Source organism: Hyperoodon ampullatus, assembly GCF_949752795.1.
Source record: "Hyperoodon ampullatus genome assembly, chromosome: 10".
In the NCBI taxonomy this organism is placed as follows: domain Eukaryota; kingdom Metazoa; phylum Chordata; class Mammalia; order Artiodactyla; family Ziphiidae; genus Hyperoodon; species Hyperoodon ampullatus.
This window is the reverse complement of record NC_136923.1, coordinates 105,418,155-105,438,896: the sequence shown is the minus strand read 5'-3', so window position 1 is coordinate 105,438,896 and position 20,742 is coordinate 105,418,155. Positions and strand designations below refer to the sequence as shown.

General features: G+C 40.9%; 1 protein-coding gene across 1 annotated transcript in view; it reads right to left on the bottom strand.

The window, feature by feature from the left end:
• EXOC2 (exocyst complex component 2) overlaps nucleotides 1-20,742 on the bottom strand; it is a gene marked incomplete at its 5' end in the record, with an annotated part of 124,321 nt that overhangs the window by 41,323 nt on the left and 62,256 nt on the right. Inside the window, 9 exons of the mRNA XM_079713058.1 lie at nucleotides 3,504-3,620; nucleotides 7,408-7,474; nucleotides 8,998-9,059; nucleotides 9,739-9,798; nucleotides 10,065-10,145; nucleotides 16,283-16,344; nucleotides 17,437-17,558; nucleotides 17,932-18,089; nucleotides 18,263-18,328. Of these exons, the coding sequence (XP_079569184.1) occupies nucleotides 3,504-3,620; nucleotides 7,408-7,474; nucleotides 8,998-9,059; nucleotides 9,739-9,798; nucleotides 10,065-10,145; nucleotides 16,283-16,344; nucleotides 17,437-17,558; nucleotides 17,932-18,089; nucleotides 18,263-18,328 (795 nt within the window). The remainder of the gene's footprint in view (nucleotides 1-3,503; nucleotides 3,621-7,407; nucleotides 7,475-8,997; nucleotides 9,060-9,738; nucleotides 9,799-10,064; nucleotides 10,146-16,282; nucleotides 16,345-17,436; nucleotides 17,559-17,931; nucleotides 18,090-18,262; nucleotides 18,329-20,742) is intronic.

The window sequence follows — 20,742 nt, the reverse complement described above, 5'->3', positions numbered from 1 at the left end:
TAAAAGACTGGCACAGGTTAAAATATATGTAAAAAAAAAATTCCTTGCAATTATGTAATTACAGCTACCGCAATAAAATTACAAGCTAAGGTTTATTAACCATATAGCTCTGGTTTTCCTTTCTCAAAGGTCCCAAAGAAATAAGGATTTGTGGTTAACCTGGTGTGCACACTTAGAACGCAAAATTCTGTAAACAGTCAATGAGCATATGAAAAAGTGTTAACCTACCAAGTGGAGAAAGGCATGCAGATGAAAATACCATGAAAGAGTATGTTTACCTATCAAATTAGAAACTATAAGCAGTGATGATGGCCAAATGTGGTGAGACCAGCTTCTGGAAAGCAATCTGGCAAACTCCACCAGGAGTCTTTGGAGTTGTAATTCCACTTCTAAAAATCCACTGTGAGGAAGTAAGAAATGTGACCAAAGACTATCTTTCCCTCTCAGTAACAACAACGAAAATAACCAACAGGAAAAAAGTTAAAATAATAAAAATTAGAAAATGGTACATCTGCATTAACAAATATTATAAGGCCATAAAACTCATCTTTACAAAAATAGTTAATAAAAATGGAAAAGTGCTCACAACAGAAGAGCCAATAGTAAAAGATACATTCAAGGTAAACAGAATTCGGGAAAATGTTTCATATTTTTTTATAACATATATACACACAGGTATATGGTATATATATGACACTAATTATTTATTATATATACTAAAATAACACAGTGTCCATCTTTGGTGCATTATAGATGATTTAAAAAATTTTTTTAGATTTTCAGTATTTCTCTTTTTAAAAAATGATAATTAGGTCTTACTTTTATAATAAGGAAAAAAAATGCATGAGTGGAAAAACATTTCCAGGACTTGAGGAGCACTCAAAGGCGCTGGCACTGCACGTGGAAACGCACACAGCACTCAGAGTTGGCACTTGCTGTACAGGTTCCAAACAGCACATCCAGTGAAGGCCTACAATGGGTCCTATTTTAAAGGATGTAACTTGTAGGGACAGAGGAGTTTGATACTCTGATCTGATAAATTTAATGTTTATTATTTAATGTTGTTTCATCAAGTCCAAAATGATATACATCAACCGGCTTTATGTCCTATTCCTTTGGTGTGATTTCATGGAAACAATTTTGTTCTTTATCTTAATATATGTATGGTGCTGGGCCAGAAAGCATTCTGGATTTAGCATGAGACAACTTAATTTTTTTTTTTTTTTTTTTTTTTTTTTTTTTTTTTTTTTGTGGTATGCGGGCCTCTCACTGTTGTGGCCTCTCCCGTTGCGGAGCACAGGCTCCGGACGCGCAGGCTCAGCAGCCATGGCTCACGGGCCCAGCCGCTCCGCGGCATATGGGATCCTCCCAGACCGGGGCACGAACCCGTATCCCCTGCATCGGCAGGCGGACTCTCAACCACTGCGCCACCAGGGAGGCCCGAGACAACTTAATTTTGAGTCCTGCTTTGCTCTGCTGCTTATAGGTCAAGGCATTAACCTCTCCGAGCATTTTTCTACATGAAAAAAATGGACTTAATAATACTTTCCTTGATTACTTCACAGAGTTATTTTCATCAAATAAAACTGTGTATATAAAATCATTCTAGCTTTAAAGGATGAGTGATGATTAAATTTTAATAAACGCCTAACAAGCGTGATTATGCACGTACTGTTCCTATGTAAAAATTAATTCTACTCTTGAAGATGGAGACCGAGACAAAGGGGACTGAAAAGGCTGGCCATTTCTGTGCCGCTCCTGGTGGAGCTCCTGGCGGAGTAAGAAAGCAGAAGGAACTATGCCTGGAGGACCCTTGGCAAAGTCCCCACCTGCAGCCTGAAGGAGACCTGAGAGAGGTGGGGCCCGTCTGGTAGAAGCACACCAGGCAGAAGCCCTCGGTGAGCACTTCCCTCTGAGAGCAGAGCAGAGCCAGAGAACGGATAACCAATGTTCATGGGACCCACGTGCCCTGGGATTGTTCTAGGATCTGGGCCTCCCGAGCTACCTGTCATTTGAGAAAGGAACCGTGAAAACCAGTGGCAGTTGGCAACTTTTATACCTTAATTCAAGAAATATATTTTACTTGATTGCCATACGAAATTAATGAATTCACTCATAAAAAACAGAATCGGCACGAACACTATAAATCTAGTTTACTGTCTATTCCTTTAATACTCAACTGAATGATTTCAAAATATTCAATTCCAAATTCTGAGTGCCAAAAATAGCCCACCCCCAGATCCTTCATATCACCTTGTCTCAGAACCATCTGGACAAAGACTGGGAAGGACATCAAAGCCTATCTGCATGTCAATTTCATTCTTCTTCTTAATGATACAAACTGAACCTAACAGATAATTCCCACTCATAACTTTGTAAAAACCTAAAAATCTCCCTGCTTGTTATATGCAGTTCCTAATCACTTCATATATTTTTAAAATGATAAAAGATTTCTTCAATAATGTGTCATTATTGTTACTGCATAAAAATAAAATGCCCACTTTCTACAAATACTAACTTTCTACTGCAAGACAGCACCTTGCAGTTCTCAACACAAAAATTTCTGGAAATAAACTCGACATTTGGCCCTAAAGTCTTAAGTCACAACATTTCTCATCAGGATGATTAATCTTTACAAAAAGGCAAGAAAACAAGACACAGCCACCCACTCTGACATTTTCAATCTTTGAAAAAAAAATCCCAATCTAGTTCATGAACTGGAACCATCATTTGTAAAAAGTATGCAATCCATCAAGAGTACTTTTTGATTGTAAGATTAACAAGATCACTATCTTTCTTATTCTTTGCACTGAGAAGACTGTACTGACATTAGAAAAGTGGTTCTAGCTTAGTTTTACTTAGAAATCTGATAAACTTTTGTCCAGGAACCAAGCAACCCTTTATAATAACGATTACTTCATTTTTTCCTTTTCTGCTTACCTGAAAAATATAATCAACAAAGTGTAACACTAAAAAAAACTACTCCATTGATTTATACAGGACTCATTTTTGTCCACCTTTCTACAGGCAGGACTGGAGAGTGGAGGGTATGTATTTTTCAGGTAAGACAAGGCAACCTAGAGCTGTGCCCGCGTGCACGAGTGTGTGTGCACGCACGCATGTGTGCATGTGCTCTAGCAGGCAAGCAGAAGCACTGCTGTGGCCCCCTGGAGCGGGAGGGAGGAAGAAGAGGTGGCTCTGCAAGCTCAGGGTTTGCTGTTGGCTAGAAGTAAAAGCTTTAACCTAAAAGGAGCCAAATCAGAGATGACTCCTAAAGATCTGGGTTTGAAGCTTTTCTTTCCTTTTCCTCCCTCAGTTTTGAAAAGCTCTAACCTTGAGAGGGCTTTGCTCTAGAGAAAGAGGAGAGCATTACCTCAGTGACTCAGGTGAGCTGTGAGAAGGAGGGACCGGGCACGGGGAGGAGCGGGGGTGGGGGGCTGAGGAAACAGCTGGGAACAAAGCGGATGACACCACCGCTTGTTCATTTAACACGATCCATTTACCTGTGTTATTTTTTCTATTCCCTGGAAGTTGTGCTTTTCAAAATGTTCTGCGATATTTCGGAAGGTGTGACGTTCTAGGTAGCAGCAATTACTCAGGACTATCAAAAGTCTCTGTTCCTAAAACCAAAACAAATTTTTAGAAAAATATTTATAGTAACAAATTGAAAGTCTAACAGATAACATTTATCACTTGTTAAATTTAATTATAATCTCTTGGTGTTTAATATCAATATTCAATGCTTTGTTTTTCTTGGTTCCTTCTTTCCAGTAACAGGGAGAAACACAATACAATTCTATAATTCCACTAACTGCTCGCTATGACATAACATACTGAAGAGCCAAATAATGTTTGTCTCAAATTCCTTTTGAAATTTAACAGCTGTATGGAAAAACAGATTGATGCAACACAGTAAACTAGTAAAACAGGATCAGCTGCTGTTCTTAGGAAAGGGATTCCACTTTATTGGTTATTCCACTTCATATGTTTTGCACCCCAAAAAAGCTATAAAAATGGATATTTAAAAATAACTACCAAAAGATGTAGAAACTCTCAGAAAATAATTTCTATATTTCTTACAACTTGGAAGAGAATTGTAATGTCATCCATAGATGGACTCCTTCAAAAACCAGGCCTTCACAGAATTTCTTATGTAGAAGAGTCTCCCTCTTATGGGGACTCTCCCCCGGTCAGCCATGCAGGGCACCATTCTACACTCCCCAGGCTTCCCGCTATTTAAGGTGACTTCTTATCAAAATTACCAGACCCCCCAGGCTGATGAATCAATCATCCTCTCAGAGTTCAGAAGAACTGGCTTTCTAAATACAGTTCTAGGAATGGCACTGTCACTGTTCTTGGGGCTGTTTGAGCACTGTCCCTGCTCCCTCAGGTGTGAGGGCTTCTCTGGAACAACTGTGACTAATTTAGGGCCTTGGTTTAGATCCCTGACTAAAAACTAAGGCAGAACTCCTTTCTAGGAGAAGCTCTCACCCATACTTTGATCGCTGCTGTGTACTAATCAGGGTGACTTAGGTTAAGGTCAGGAAGGCAGATGGGAATAACCAGGCCCTGGCAGGTGCACAGACCACAGGGCTAGGCTCACTGAGCCTGGATCACCTAAGAATTCCATTCAGCTCCCTCAAAATGTGTAAAACTTTCCATGTCTTTATTTAAAATTTACTGTTTAGTTCTGGCAGAGCGTGGCCGATTTGCTGCCTTTTGTGGTCATCAACAAATATAATTAAAAGGCCCAGGAATTATTACAGTGCTTTCAAAGCAATGAAAGGTTGTCAGTGGCCTGAATGACTCTATGGACAAGAAGTGGCGGCTAAAACAAGCCTAAAACAAATGCGCTGGGCGTCTACTCCTCGTCCACGTTCTGTGTTCAAACCGCGTGAGGTGGGCACCAGGAGGTGACACGTGAGGCTGGGGGAGGCCAGACCCCTGCCCACACCCAACTATCACTGTTATGTGGCCCTTGTAAAGCATGTGACATAAAGTCACTGTGACACTTCATCAGCCACTCTGAGAAGTGGCATCCCAAATATCTCAACTGGTCTCTCCGCCCCACGATCAATCCTTAATTACCCTCCAGGCACCGCCTCCCAGCAGCCCACCCCAGCCTGCCACACCTTCTCTGCCCTCTTCATTAATTAACTCTGGTTGATTTTTACCCTTATAATCTGAATGGTTCTTCCCCCAGAATGGAAAAACTATTTGAGTGATTTGAAGTCTTACTCTTAGTAAGTGTATTTTTCCCTCAGATATAACCAATCACAGGAAACAAAAGTGGGAAGAAAACCTGACAAATAATCAAATTCTTAAAATTGAATGACTCATCAAAAGCTGACAAACAACTCAGATGAATACATATATTTCAAAATAACAACCCAACCTATCCACGGCAGCACCTGCAGACTGAGGACTCCACGGCCTCATGTACTGTTCTGGCTACTCCACAGCATCTCTGTGATGCGGCCATCAGGCCACCCTCCGTGGCATGCCCGAGGTTCTTCTGTCAGTAAGCAGCAGACCAGCAAGCGAACCAGAAACCTAGCCCTCTTTCTTCCCACAGGTGCCTTTCTGCTGGATAACAGAACAGGACCCTAAAAAGATCTCAATTACCTGGACCAAATATAACATGGTATCATCCAAATCTAACACGGTATCATCCAATGGGGAAAAACACAGGAACTCAATTTGGTACCAACTTTGGAACAATTTCAGGAGAGTGAAATGGGACAGAGAATGTCCAGTGACCAGCAGAAGCAAGTGCGAAGCATGCAGGGCTCTGGGTGACAGAGGAGAGGAGGCGAAGGCGTGGTTCTGGGGGAGTCCTGGGCTCAGAGGAGAACCACTGCCCAGCAAGCCGTGTTAGCTCAAGGCAACGTGTGAGCACACAGCAGTTGCTCCAAACACTGGGAAGATAGTCATGGAGAAATTAGGCTTGTCCCAAAAGATCCAGAAGAAGCGTGGTTGGCCAGACAGGCAGCAAGGCCTTTCTCCACTGAGAAGGATCCTTCCTCGCATGTCCTTCTCTCCCATTCACAGCGGAAGAACGGTTTGAACTCACCACGTCGCCCTCCTCAGCTGCCCCTCATCCCTGACCCAACGCAGGCAGCTGCCCCTCGGCCATCCACACGCCCTCCCACGAGGCCTGGCTTCTGTCTGACCCGGTCTGAGGCTCTGTCAGTCTGCGATACCGTTAAACATTCCTTTGCTTAAACGCGCTCTCCCATCCGTCCCTGGATTTCCTTCTCTGATTCTTCCTTCTCAGGGAACTTCCAGGCTCTCTGTCTCAGGCCTTCCCTTAAATACTGGCACCCTCAATATTATGTTTATATATTTGGCCCTCCTCTCCTCCCACTGTTTTCCCTAGTATTCTCATCCACTCCCAGGCCTTACACTGCTGACTCACAAATGTGTACCTAGATCTCTCTCCTGGGGTCCAATCACCCACTAGACATCCATCCCACCTGAACGTCTCTCATTCAACACATCTGGTCCCAAACTGAATTTTTAATCTTTCTTTTAATCTTTCCTGAATTCTCTTCATGAACAGTACTGTTATCTACCTAGTCACCCAAACAATTAAACCTACAATAGCTTTTTTAAAAAAACTACTTTGATTAAACTCTATTTTTCCTAATATAACAAATCCTTATTTAGGAATTCATACTTATAATAACTGTAGAAATTATATATGGCAGGAAATTTAGTTCACATGTTTTCTTTCTTGAGAGGTACACACACATACACACACATCATTCAAGCTAATGACAAACCAGAGAGGGCTGTTTTTTTTGTTTGTTTGTTTGTTTTTTAGGATAGCTGGAGTTTGAATTTCAACAGCTAAATTTACATACAGGATAAAGTGTATGTGTGAATCATCACTAAACACATGCATATGTTTAAAATATATGTGTGTTTAAAGAAAAGGGGATTTGGTTTTAGTTTTGCTATGGAATTTTGTGTTCAAATAAAATGCTATTAGGGAACTTAACAACAAAAAAAAAAAATAGAGAGAGAAAAGCAGAGCTTCTCTGTTTAAAGAGGGAAAATGGGGAGAAACGGTGCCTGTCCTTTGCCTCCTCTCCAGCTTTCAAGCACCAGGGTACCTACCACACTCAGGATCTCCACACAATGCAGAGAGGAGACGGAGCTACTTAAGCTGCAACTTCAGCTAAAAGATTTTTAAGTGTGGATTATTTACAAAATTATATTTTTACTAAAACTTTCACAAAATAAAACACAGCTCCAAAGTAAGAGTAGCATGCTACAGCAGTAATGTGGTAACAAAGTATTAATAATTTAGACTGAGTTATGAAACAGTCATAATGACATGTTTTATAAAAAATGACGTTTTACTTTCTATTTATCATCTTAATTATTTATGATCTTACTTACAGAAGTCAAACTAAAGTCTTCATGGATACTTCCAAACAAATCAGGAGAAGAAACGTCAACGGAGAGACTGAATAGAGAAGCAAGTAAGAGAACAAGTTAAAGCATTAAGATTAAAAATGGTAACATAATGGTATATGTCAATTATATACCTCAATAAAAAATGCAATGAAACCTATGTAAATTTGACTTTAAAACCTCTTGGTCAAAATCATATAACTTTCTGTTTTTTAATATTTAACACCTAACAGCTCAAAGTAGACACTGGACTATCTATTAACATGGGCCACATAAAATGTGCTTTTGGGGTCTTCCCAATCATTTAATTTCTAGGTATAGACTCTCATAACTGAAATGTTTTTGCCCATCAGAATCTAGAGGGGACTTTTTCAAGCTCAAGTAAATGACTTGAGGTGAGCTGAGTTAGGAAATTAGTTAATTTCCTAACAAGTGACCAGACACAGAAAGCTGCAGGGGAGGAAACACCAAAGACCCACTGATTAATTTACAGATACAGCAGAATCGCAAGTAACACCTTAGCAGGATTCCTTTTCTTTAAATCTAACCAACTTATTTTAGAATTCATATGGAAGACTAAATAGATAAAAATATAAAGTAAGTTTAAAATAAAGAAGCAATAAAAGGATAACAATCTGAAAAACATTAAAAAAAAACTACTGATAATTAAAACAACAAACACTGATAGGAAACATTTGTGAATGAATAGAACAGAAAATAAAGTTCAGAAATACCTTCACTACATATTAGATTTCAATGATGTAAGGAACAGAAATTGTAACAAAACAAGAAGACAAGACTTATTTAATCCAAAACATCAGGAAACTGATTAACAATACAAATCCCTGGTAAATTAATGTGCTAATAAACATATAAAAATCAAAGAAAAACTAGAACAACTAAATATTTACTAGGTCTCAGAGAGATAAGTGTCTTATATACTGAGAGGCAAAAACCATGTAAACATGGAAACAGACAAACATGGAAAAAATTCCAGTTGTCAGTTATAGATTTAAGAGGCATTTATTTCAGTATCATCTGTGTCAGAGAGCATAAACCTTAGGTACACAGAAATTACACGTGCCAAACAGTCAGAAAAACTAGGTTTAAAAAAAATCCCTGAGAGCAGCATTATAAAAGAATTATCACATGGATTTGGAAATACCAGGAATCGAGATGTGTCCTCTGGAGCTCAACTAACCAAGAATGGCCCAGACAGTGTCCCTTTAACAGGAGTGCCGGGGCAACCCCCTGCACCAGCACCACAACAGCTATCAATGAGGAGTCACGCATTTTAACTCCCTATTTTACTATTAGTAAACCCCGTTCCTCTGGATAATCAGTAAGCTAATCGTGTGCTCAGTTTGTTCAAAGTGCCTCTAGTAAAGGTGAGACAAGTTCAGAAGATGAAGACATTGTGGAAAGAATACAGGCCAAATATATAAAAATATAATTCATATGACTACTTGCTCTCTCTTATTGGAAGTCCCAGGGTATAAGACCAAACACAGAACAAGAGCCTGTATTTTCAATCCTGGTAAACGCATCGGTGAGGCTACTCTCAGCTCTACTTACTGTGCAGTATCTACATCGGCATCAGGCTTGGTGCTCAACTGTTCCAGACAGTATATAAAAACCTAAGTCAAAAATAAGACATTTCAGTGGTATGAACGCTTAGATACTAATCTATTTGGACATTAAAGATAATTTTACATAAATAACCAGAAATACAGCGTATCTCCATTAAGTGGTATGTATGCATATATACCTTCTGTAAGTGACAGACTGTATGTCCCATATATAGAGTATATATTCACATACACATAAAAGTATGTAAGCACTGGGAACACACATCCCAATGTATAATGCTAAGTGATAAAAAAATTTAAAGCACCTATGTCTGATCCCATTGTTAAGTTCTTGAATGTATTTTATTTCCTTCCTCTCACTCATTCACTCATGCGTTCAACTAGGTTTATGTGCCCACAAGGCACTGGTCCCAAAGAACTTGGTGCTCTAGGTACAATGTAAACAACTGTCATGTCATTTAATCTGTGCTCTAACAGATATATATACACAAAGTACTGTGAGAACACAAAAAAGGGGAGCATAATAAAAATGAGTTATTGGGGTACTGCTAAGCAAGTTGGAACTAATCTTACCTTGAACTTATTTACCATAAACTATTATGTTGTCAGACAAGAAGAAAAAAAGAATACATATTTAATATTTGCTATACACTGATTATGAGTAGGAAGGAAGACTAATAATTCACATTATTTCAGGCTTCAGGGCATCAGTGCTTTTACAAAGTACCTGCATGATATTGATGCTTAGTTGGCAAACCTCTTCCTGGGTTTTCGGTTGTTGAAAGACCTGTAAGGAAGAATTAGAATCGTTGTACTTGGCTAAGAAAACTTTCTGTTTATGAAGTTCGATATAAGAAGTTAACACGTGGGAAAGTGTGTCCAGTGTGGGTCACCTGACTCTGAAAGGGGACAGGAATGGAGAGCTGGCCTCGGGCTGAGTGACTGTGGCCTGAGTGACAGGGCAGCAGCTCTGGCATCGCAATGACCCAAACCTGCAAGGGGAGCCCCCGGCTGCCCGGCCCCCACCGCAGACGGCTGCTCTCAGACACTCACGCTGGCTTCTCCGGGCTTGCACTCCAGGACTTCTCGCAGCGACTGCAGGGAGTGCACCACGCAGCGCTCAAAGTGGCATGGCTGCAGAAGACAAAAGCAACAGGACCTTGGCATGCAGACCCCGAGCAGAAGCAAACTCGGCCCTGATGCCCAGATTTCCAGACGTGCGGAAAGGGATGGAGACACACACAGCCTCCCCACCACCCGAACCTAGACCTGGCATGTTCTGCACTTGATATTTAAAGACCATGAATCCTGACAGTTGGAAGCACATCTAATTCAACTAGAATACAAGTTGGGTAGAATGAGAATTTTTCTTCAAAATTCTACTCTCCTGAGAGGCAGATGCCGGGATGAAGTGCAGGCGTAACATACTCTGGGACGAGCTCCATCTCCCGGGCCTTCCTCATCTCCCAGGGGACGTTAGTACGATGACCCAGAGGAAGGCCGACACCTTTCATTCCAAACCATCTCTACAGTCACCTTCTATGCCCATCAAGTCAGAAATGAAACCTGAAAATACGTCCAACAAATGGGCTTCAGGATGAGACTGAATGAGCCCTAACTACACCTCCTCGTGCCAGGCCCACTCCAGGGGACGGTGACACGTGTTCTCGTTACGTGTACATTCTGGGATGGAGTGGACAAAACTGTCACTTTTACCAAAAAAAAGTACAGAAATAAAATAAGTGGACTGCAAAGTAGGGTAAGTGCCATGAAGAGAACGAGCAAGCACTCAGAGGAAAACTGATGGAGGGGTTCTGCCCTAAGCAGGAGAAGCCCCTGAGCCAGTGACAACATCCAAGCTGAGACCAAGGGCAAGAGGGGCCGCCCCCGGGCAGAGACAGGAGGGGCCTGGAGGCGCCGAGTCACCACGACGGGCCAGAGCCTGGTAGAGCCTGCGCGGGGCAGGGCAAGGCTCAGTTCAGCTGAACCAGCTCTGGGCAAAATCTGCTTCAATTACTAAAAGAACTCAGGGAAAAATCGAACAGAAAAAAAGACACACCTGTATACAAACCAAAGAAAGACAAGTTTACTATCCCACAAAAAGAAGCCAGGCTTAAGGAAAACTAACAGCACCTCAACTTAATGTCATTTTAATACTGCACTTTGGAGCCACCAGAGGGCACCATAAAGAACATGCAAAAGCCTAAGCGCAGAGAAAGAAGGTTGGGGGCGGGGGCAGGGATGGATGTGACAGAAAATACCGCCTACAGAAAGTAAAGTCCTGGTAGACACTGGCCTTACGAACCCACCTACCTGCCCTAGAAGGTAGGCAAATCTAAGATGTTACAATAATAACACTGGGAATTCAACCCCAAATCCAATGGCAGGCAGTTCAGTGTTCCTGTTCCTGTGCCGTTTCCTAACTGTCTTGCCTTAGAATGTGAACAGAGAGCCCGGAGGGCACTCACTGCCAGTGAGCATGGGAGCACATGAGTCTACACAGCTGTGATTTCTTTTTTCTGAAAAGAAAGAAGAGGCACTATCTCTGCATTTTGTCAGTGAATCACCCAAGCTGGCTGATTGTAAGTTATCACATATCATTCCAGTTATTCTGAAAGGAGAAAATTCTCAGAATTATCCAAACTGAAAAAAGGCAGAAAACATTTTCCACACGAGTAGAAAACAGGATGCTCTCCAATGAGCTGTTTCAGACACTCAGCTGAAAGCACAGTCATGGGGGCAAAGCATGTAAAGTAGTGTATGTAATAGCCTTTGAGACAACTGACTCTCTGTTCAAAACCTGAGAATTTCAGATGTTAGGTAAACACTCAAAGCTGGACCCTGGACATTGCTCTAAGCCTGGATGTACCTTCCGTCTCACGGGAAGTCTGTGCCCACAGCTGACAGCAGGCTCACCTCCCAGAGGCCTATGGGATTATTAGCACATTTCTTCAACAACGTCCAATAAGACACACTGGTTGGCACCAAATCACCCGTAAGTGGCTTTAGATCTCTGGCTTGTGTGTCACCAAACACTGGACTAGCTATTCTATGGTTACAGTTTCTTACCATGTTATCAACTTTAAATTTATTAGAAACAAGTCTCTACGGTAACCACTTCAAAGGACTTTCATGGGGGCTTATCTACTACAAACAAACAACCAACCTTAGACGTGGCTGTTATCTCACGCGCACACATTGGGGACCCCGATGTGCAGCCATCACACGTGCACACTAGACTGAGTGTATAAAAAACACTAACCTGAAGCCAATACCTATTTTATGACTAAGTTGTTCATATTTTGTCAGGTTTTTTTTTTAATGAACATAAATCCTTGAAAACAGATGCTCTGTTTTCTCAAATTGAACACACATCTTTTTCTTTGCATAAGATGATCTGAAGCTGGTACTAAGAACCCAGGGTCAGGACTGTGCTGTCTGCTGTGCCTGGCTTGTTTCATTTGGGGCAGTAATTCAGTGGTGCTGGTCCAGCGATGTCTCTGGCCTGCCATCCAGGCCTGCTGTGATAATTAGGGATGACAGGGGCATAAGGTAGAGCTTTAATAATAGTAAGGCTTTATGTACATTTAAGGTATTTTTATCATAGTGGTCCCAGTATGACAAGTATTACTTTAATAAATTAAAATCCTCTGTATGTGTATAAAGCTTTGTAGGTTACGGCTTTTTTCTACAGCATCTCATTTAATCGTAACCAACACCACTGTGAACAAGCACTCTGCTTCTTTAACTAGAGGCAGAGAGGTTAAGTGGCTTCTGAAGATGGCACGGCTACTGAGACAGAACTGAGGACGTAACCAGACCAGACACGGAAGCAGCACAGGGCCTTCCCTCCACACCAGTGCCGCCCAACACAAGTGCAGTGTGAGCCACAAACACATGTCATGTACGTAATCTTAGATTTTCCAGGAACCACAATAAGAAAAGTAAAAGAAAAACCTAAATTTTAGTTTGTAACGTGTAATATATCAAACATTATTTCAACATGTGGTCAATACAGAAAGTTGAGGTACTCTCTCTTTCTGAACTTGCTTCTTTCTTTGCAGTCTGAAGCTGTGGCTGCTGTGCTGGATGGTACCGTCGGCTCCACACCTCCTTCCTTGAAATATTGGGTGGGCCAAAAAGTGCCTTTGACTTTTAAGTAAAAATAAAAGACACATTTTTCATTTTCACCAAGAACTTTACTGAACAACGTATTCACCTTTTTGTTCCACTACCTTCTGCCATTTTCAGGCAACTTCATAAGTCCATCTTCCCAAAACTTTTTATCTTTTTGAGCAAAGAACTGTTCCAGGTGCCTTTCACAGTCTTCCAGGGAATTGAAATTTTTTCCATTAAGAGAATTATGTAAAGACCGATACATGAAAATCTGAAGGTGCAATGTCTGGTGAATATGGCAGATGAATCAGAACTTCCCAGCCGAGCTGTAACAGTTTTTGCCTGGTCATCAAAGAAACATGCGGTCTTGTGTTATCCTGATAGAAGATTATGTGTTTTCTGTTGACTAATTCTGGATGCTTTTCATGGAGTGCTGCTTCCAGTTGGTCTAACCGGGAGCAGTACTTGTTGGAATTAATCACTTCGTTTTCCGGAAGGAGCTCATAATAGAGGACTCCCTTCCAATCCCACCACACACACATTACCTTCTTTGGATGAAGACCGGCCTTTGGTGTGGTAGGTGGTGCTTCATTTCACTTGCCCCATAATTTCTTCCGTTCCACATTATTGTACAGTATCCACTTTTCATCGCCCGTCACAATTTGTTTTAAAAACTGAACGTTTTCATTACGTTTAAGTAGAGACTCGCATGCGGAAATACGGTCAAGAAGGTTTTTTTCGCTTAACTTATGTGGAACCCAAACATCAAAGCAATCCACATAACCAAGCTGGTGCAAATGATTTTCCAACACTTGATTTGGATATTTTGAGTATGTCGGCTATCTCCTGAGTGGTATAACATTGATTGTTCTCAATTAATGTCTCGATTTGATCACTATCAACTTCAACTGGTCTACCCAACTGTGGAGCATTGTCCAGCGAGAAATCTCCAGCACGAAACTTCGCAAACCCCTTTAGACATGTTCCATCAGTCACAGCACCTTCTCCATACACTGCACAAATCTTTTTTTGCATTTTGGTTGTGTTTTTATCTTTCTTGAAATAATAAAGCATAATATGCCGAAAATGTTGCTTTTCTTCTTCCATCTTCAATATTAAAATGGCTACACAAAAATTCACCAATTTTGATAAGTCTTTTTTTAAAATGCATGCTGATATGACAGGTGTCACATACCATCTAACAAAATTGTTTCAAATGAAGTTAAACACAGCTAAGTGCTACTAGAGCCATCTTACGGAAAAAACTGAACGAACCTTCTGGCCAACCCAATATTTAGTTATAGGATAGTTTGTACTTAAACATAAATACTTCTGAAAAATAAACCAAATAAATCAAAACAAATTTTTATTAAAATTAAATCCTTTAAAATATAATTACAGGGACCTCCCTGGTGGTGCAGTGGTTAAGAATCCGCCTGCCAATGCAGAGGACATGGGTTCGAGCCCTGGTCCAGGAAGATCCCACATGCCGCAGAGCAACTAAGCCCGTCTGCCACAACTACTAAGCCCACGCTCTAGAGCCTGTGAGCCACGACTACTGAGCCCGTGTGCCGCAACTACTGAAGCCCGCGCCCCTAGAGCCCATGCTCTGCAGCAAGAGAAGCCATCGCAATGAGAAGCATTCACACCGCAACGAAGAGCAGCCCCTGCTTGCCACAACTAGAGAAAGCCCATGCGCAGCACTGAAGACCCAACCCAGCCAAAAATAATAATAAGATTAAAAAATATATATATATATATATAATTATAAGACTTATTAAAAATAAATTTCCCTAATTTCATGCATGATTTAATTTACAAAAATTTGGAAGTAAGCACTGCTGTTCCAAACACACACTTGTATAGCTTTGTATTAACTTAAGAAAGAACCTTGAACTTTGGAGGAAAAGAAGAATTTCAACTTGTCAAAAATTCCCCAACTGAGATTGGGATTGACATATATACACTAATATGTATAAAATGGATAACTAATAAGAACCTGCTGTATAAAAAAATAAAAAATTTTTTTTTTAAATTAAAAAAAATTCCCCAACTGTCAGAGGAAGGCTGTGGACAAGCACACAAATTCAAGGACATGAAGAAATGTTACAGGGGATGGTTGCTCCTCAACAACCTGAGCCCCACTACTTTGTAAATGTGGGCAAGTCAAACCGTTTTATTCTACTGTACCTGTCTACTAAGGTAAGGCAGAAACTGCTGGGGCCAGGATTGTGCTCTGCTAAAAAAACACATTTTTTCCGGCCTCCATTGAAGACAGGGGTAGGCGCATGGATAAATTATGGCCCATTAGATGTAAGCAGAGTTGTCAGTTGTGGCTCCTGGGAAAATGCTGGACTTCCCTGCTGACAGGAATAAGGCTGTGGTGGCTGGAACTGCAGTGGCCATCCCGTGTCATGAGGCCATCCTGAGAGAGGAGCCACACTAAGGGTCACAAAGCAGGAGTCGGAGGAGCCCTGGACACTGCCCGTACTACATGACAAAGCTGCCACACCAGTCCCAGCCGCTTTAGTTGGGGAGAAAAAGGAAATGCCCCCTTGTTTAAGCCACTGAATGTTTTAACCTTGTCTGACACCCACATACAGGTTGCTGTGGGATCCATGGGACAGACTCGAAAACACGAGAACTCACGAACTCTAACACTAACACTATTTTCAAGGGGATTCTGAAAATCTCAAAGCCCCGTCTAAAGAGATGATTATTCCAGAGAGAAAAGACCATGGTTTTAACTGCCCACCTGACCCCTGCATGCGTCTGGAGAAGTTCGCTGTTGCCTGTTTTGCCTTAGGGCCCAGCAACAGCACTGGTTTCCTATCCTGCTTTTCTTAAAAATTCAAATTGCTGGGTAACTTAGAATCACATTAAAAAATGTAACACAACAAAAAATAGTTAAGAGCCACAGGATGAAGAAAGATCACTCTAAAGGGGGATCCACTATTTTTACTCATTTTTAAATACCTGTGGTTAGTGTTAAGCAAAAATGACTCTGAGAAGGAAAACTTTGAGAAGTTTGCTTTTCCATTTCCAGAAACGTTTTAGAGTTGCAATAGAGAGCATACGCTCATTATCAAAATAAATCAATTATTTTGAATATAACAGACACTAATGATTAATCACCAAAAAGAATTTAAACTTACTAGGGACGTCAGGCCTTCACTGTCGACAACCCAGTCTTCCTTTTCAGCCAATCTCTTTACTTCTACAGGGAACACAAGTACACGAGCACGTCTTATTATAATTATCTCACTGAACTTCAGACAGATAAAAATGCATAAAGGTTATGGTTTTTAATTGTTTTATATAAGTTTGTAAAAAATCAGTGAAAGTAGGGAGAGAATATAATTCTGGTAGACTCAAGGATTTAAATGTGTATCACTGGATTTTTCTAATACAACATTAATGTAAATAAAATCGTCTACTGTGTAGCCCAATCTGGAGAATGCTGGGCTAGGTTCAGTGACAGCTTCAGACAACAACTTAGTAGTTATTCAGCACTCCTGATCATATTAAACAGGTACAATGTAAGACACACGGCATTTTCCCCTAAGATTTCTGATGACCGAAGTGGACTCTCTCTCAGTCCTGTATGCTCCCGACGATGACAACGTGATTCCCACAGAGGGAAGAACACGACCGGTGCACACCTGAGGGCTCAGCCCCGACCTGGGCCAGGGGCCGGTTCTGTGCAGACACAGCCTTCCTACAACAAAGTCCTTGGGACAGATACTAACGGCTTGCACCTTTCCCAACAATGTTCTTGATTGTTTTTGAAAATGTTTAATAACCCAAAAGGCTGCTTTGTAAAGATAACCTTTATTGTTTATGACTATATGCAGAAATCCTGAAAACTCTATAGTATAAAGAAAATGAACACCTATAACTTCAGCGGCAAAGAGAAACTGTTAACAGTCTTTCTTCTGATTTTATGCTGATATTTCTAAATTAAAAATTTTAAATATACATATATATTTTCAAAATTGGGATCATACTTTTATACACATTTTATATTCTACTTTTTCCACTTAACATTTTCCATAAGGATGTTCTTATATCCTTAAATATTTTTCAAGTATACCCATCTTAATTTATATATGGTCTGGCATCTCAAAGTAAATAGATTTGAAAAGTTTCAAAAAAGGAAAAAAATTGTATTGAGCAGCTAAAGACAGTCTGAAATACTCAGATTTCTATAAGAGCATCTTTCATATTTTTAAGGATTTGGAAGCTGGAAAGAGGTGGCATGTGCAAATAACTGTTGTCTAGCCAATGTCATCAGTTTTGCTCAACATACCTTCTGCCGTGTGCTGCAGTGTGACCACCACACAACGCACTCGAAGATCCAAGATGAGGTCCTGGATCGTCTGTAACAGGTCATTAGGAATCTCAAGGGCAGTCAAGGATTCATAAGTAAGCCTGTAGAACAAACACAGCAAAACAAATGTCAGCAGAGCAGGATCTGGAAGCAACTCCTGACATCATTTTGGCCATCCCACAATGATTCACAACGCTGTGCTTATAAGCTACAGCGTTATGTTGAAAACATGGGGAAAGTAAGCCCATTCACAGGGATAACATCACAGTGACACTGAACTAAACAATGAAAAAGGTGACATTCTCATCAGACAAAAGCACCAGCAAGGTTTAAGAGCTTAGTTATCAGATGACACACGGGAAACAGTGGACACAAAAGGAGAGAGTAAAATTCTGTGTTGAGTGTATTAAAAATCATATCCCACACTGAGTGTGTGGCTTTTCCCCCTTTTCCGGAGAACGCGCCCACATTTACCTCAGAGTCTGGATGGCGTGAGCGAGCCCCTGCCCAGAGAGCTCGGCCTTCACTTCCCAGCCTCTGCACTGCCGCCCTCCGCCCTCCGTGACGCTGAGCGGGAGCAGGGCCCCGCGGAGCAGCTTCACCAGACAGTGCATTACTTCCTGGATCATTTTCTAGACAATAATGAACAAGCAAAACTGCATTAAAAGGCATCAACTTGATTAAATCAACTGGAAGAGTCGGCCTGTACAAGACAAATGTCTTCAATGTACATCAAGGTCTCTAGTCACTTTGGTTGAGAAAACCCTACCCCAAGAAAAAGTCTACATACCTGTCCTTAACTCACCTTAAAATCATTTTGTCTTTGCCTTACATTCTTTGATCTTTCAATGTGGCCTGACTTCTCAGCAGTCTTAAAAATTAAAAAAAATAAATTAGTTGTCTTTAGAAATAATTTATAAAAAGAAATGCTTTAGCAGTTGTATATAAAGAAAGCATGAAATATAGTTATAACTTGATTAAAAGGAATGTATAAGAAGTAATCTTAAGTTTCTGATTAAAGGATGACTAATTAGAAAACCCTTCTTATTCCAACAAGAAGCTATTCATCTTCCTAAAACCTTTAAGTACAATTCTCATAAATAAAGCTAAGTATTAAACTGAAACTTTTTGTAGGTGAATTTCACATGCTGTTTTCATCCACAGTTTTCTACAGTTAAGCCTACAGGCATTCAGTCTGCGATGCCGCTCCAGCACCACTTCCCGGGCGGTGGGTGCAGAAACGAGAGGAGCAGAAGCTCTGGACAAGTGTCCGGACGCCTTTGGACACCCCGCTCCACGCCTCCCGATAGTTTTCGTGAATTTGAGCATTAACGCTGGCATTTTATTTTTTAAAAATTACACATCACTGCTCTTCTTCCAGGGGCTTTACAGTCTAATTTAGGAGGGAATGTATTCTAGAATTGATTGTTATCTGTTTACTGATAGCCATGTTTTCCTCTGATTTCTCTTTCTCCTTAATGTGTAGAAGACCACTTTACACTGATTAAATGAGAAATCTGTTCCACTGAGGATTTCAGTTAACTTTTTATTACCAAATTTTCTAACAACTAAATATTATTATACAGAACGTCCTAGGCAGGGCAAACTTAGGGAACTTTCCAAAGGAAGAAGTAATCACAAAATGATACAACGTAAAAGAAAATTCAGATACTTCACCAACATAATGTAAAAGTTACCCTTTAAAGGTAAAATACTGGTGTATTTGGTTAGAGAACTTTCTAGTTAGGAACAACTGCATTATAAATAATTATGATATTGACGCCAAGGTAATTTAAAAATACTTCAAGGTATGCTATTTCTATTTAAGGTATAAGCTAGAGAAACAATGTGGAGAGTCGGTCTACAGGATCAACACCATTGACGGGAAGAAGTAAGACAAGGAAAAGGATCGCTGACGTCTTCAACAAAGGATCAGACACCCTGACAGAAGAGGCCAGCACACACAGACACACACACCTCTTCCGGAGCTAATTTACACTTATCGTGCAGCTTTTATCATTTTTTTCTTTGTAGAGATGCGCTTTTAAAAGAATTTAAGTTTAGTTTTTAAAAAAACAAAACCCCAAATTCACAATAATAATTCAATAAGCAAATTTCTAAGTTCATTGGCCAACAACCATCAAAATTCTTTGTATACCAGGATTTACAGAAATTGGTGCTTTTTAGGACAAATGAGAAGTAACTGAAGCATTTTCGAGCTGCAGTGAGGCATGACCAGAGGGGCTCATGTCGGAGTTTGACCAGCTACAAAGACGAGAGACACAGGGCGAGGTGTGGGGAAAGGGGTGGAGTCCCCTGCCCTCTGCAGGTGGGACACTCTCCCCAACCTCCACATGTCCTTTGGGGGTTTTATGGAGGCTTCATTAAGTAGACACGATTGATTAGATCACTGGCCACTCGTCACTGAACTCAGCCTCCAGTCCTTCTCCCAGAGGTCTGGGGGTGGGACTGAAAGCTCCTACCCTCTAAACACAGGGTTGGTCCTCCAGACAACTAGCCCCCATCCTCAGGTGGGAGACACTCATTATCACAACAAAAGGCATCTTTTACCACTCCTCACTTAGGAAGTCACAATATCAAGAGTAAGCAAGATCAAATATATATTTCTTATTATAAATCACAAGATCACCATTCCAAATTTACATCTCCAGCCCAAATCTTTCCTCTGAGGTCCAAATTTGAATTTCAGGTTGCCTACTTGGTGTCCGCAGAAGGCCTGGGCAGAACAAGGTGAAAACAGTGGTGCTTCTGGGTCTGGAGTTTGCTGGCCTCCCACTGGGAACTGCAGGGTCTCCAGCATGCTGACTGCAGACTTTGGGGCCTGCTACCCTCCACAATCACACGAGCCAACTCCTTAGAGTAAAGCTCATTCTCTTTATATACACGGTTGGGAACAGAGCCAACACCCTATTGGTTGTTTTTCTGAGCCCTGGCTCACTGTGCTATGGAGGACGGATGGGAAGGGCCTCTGGAAGAAGGTGTCATCTGTCCCCGGGAAGGGTCAAGCCCATACAAACCTGCAAGTGTCCCGTCAGATGGGGTCTTTTCTGGTTTTATCTGCCATAGTATCTAATGCTGAATTTTTTATACAATGGGCTTGTTCAACGGGAAGATTATTTCACAGTCTTTTGTTCTGTGAAATATTTTTGAATCAAAAGAGTGAAAATCAATTGTTTAAAAAACATCATACCAAAATTTAGGTTAAACTTTGCCAGAACAATTCTGCCCACCAAACAGGTGCTAATGCACGCGTGACGACATCTA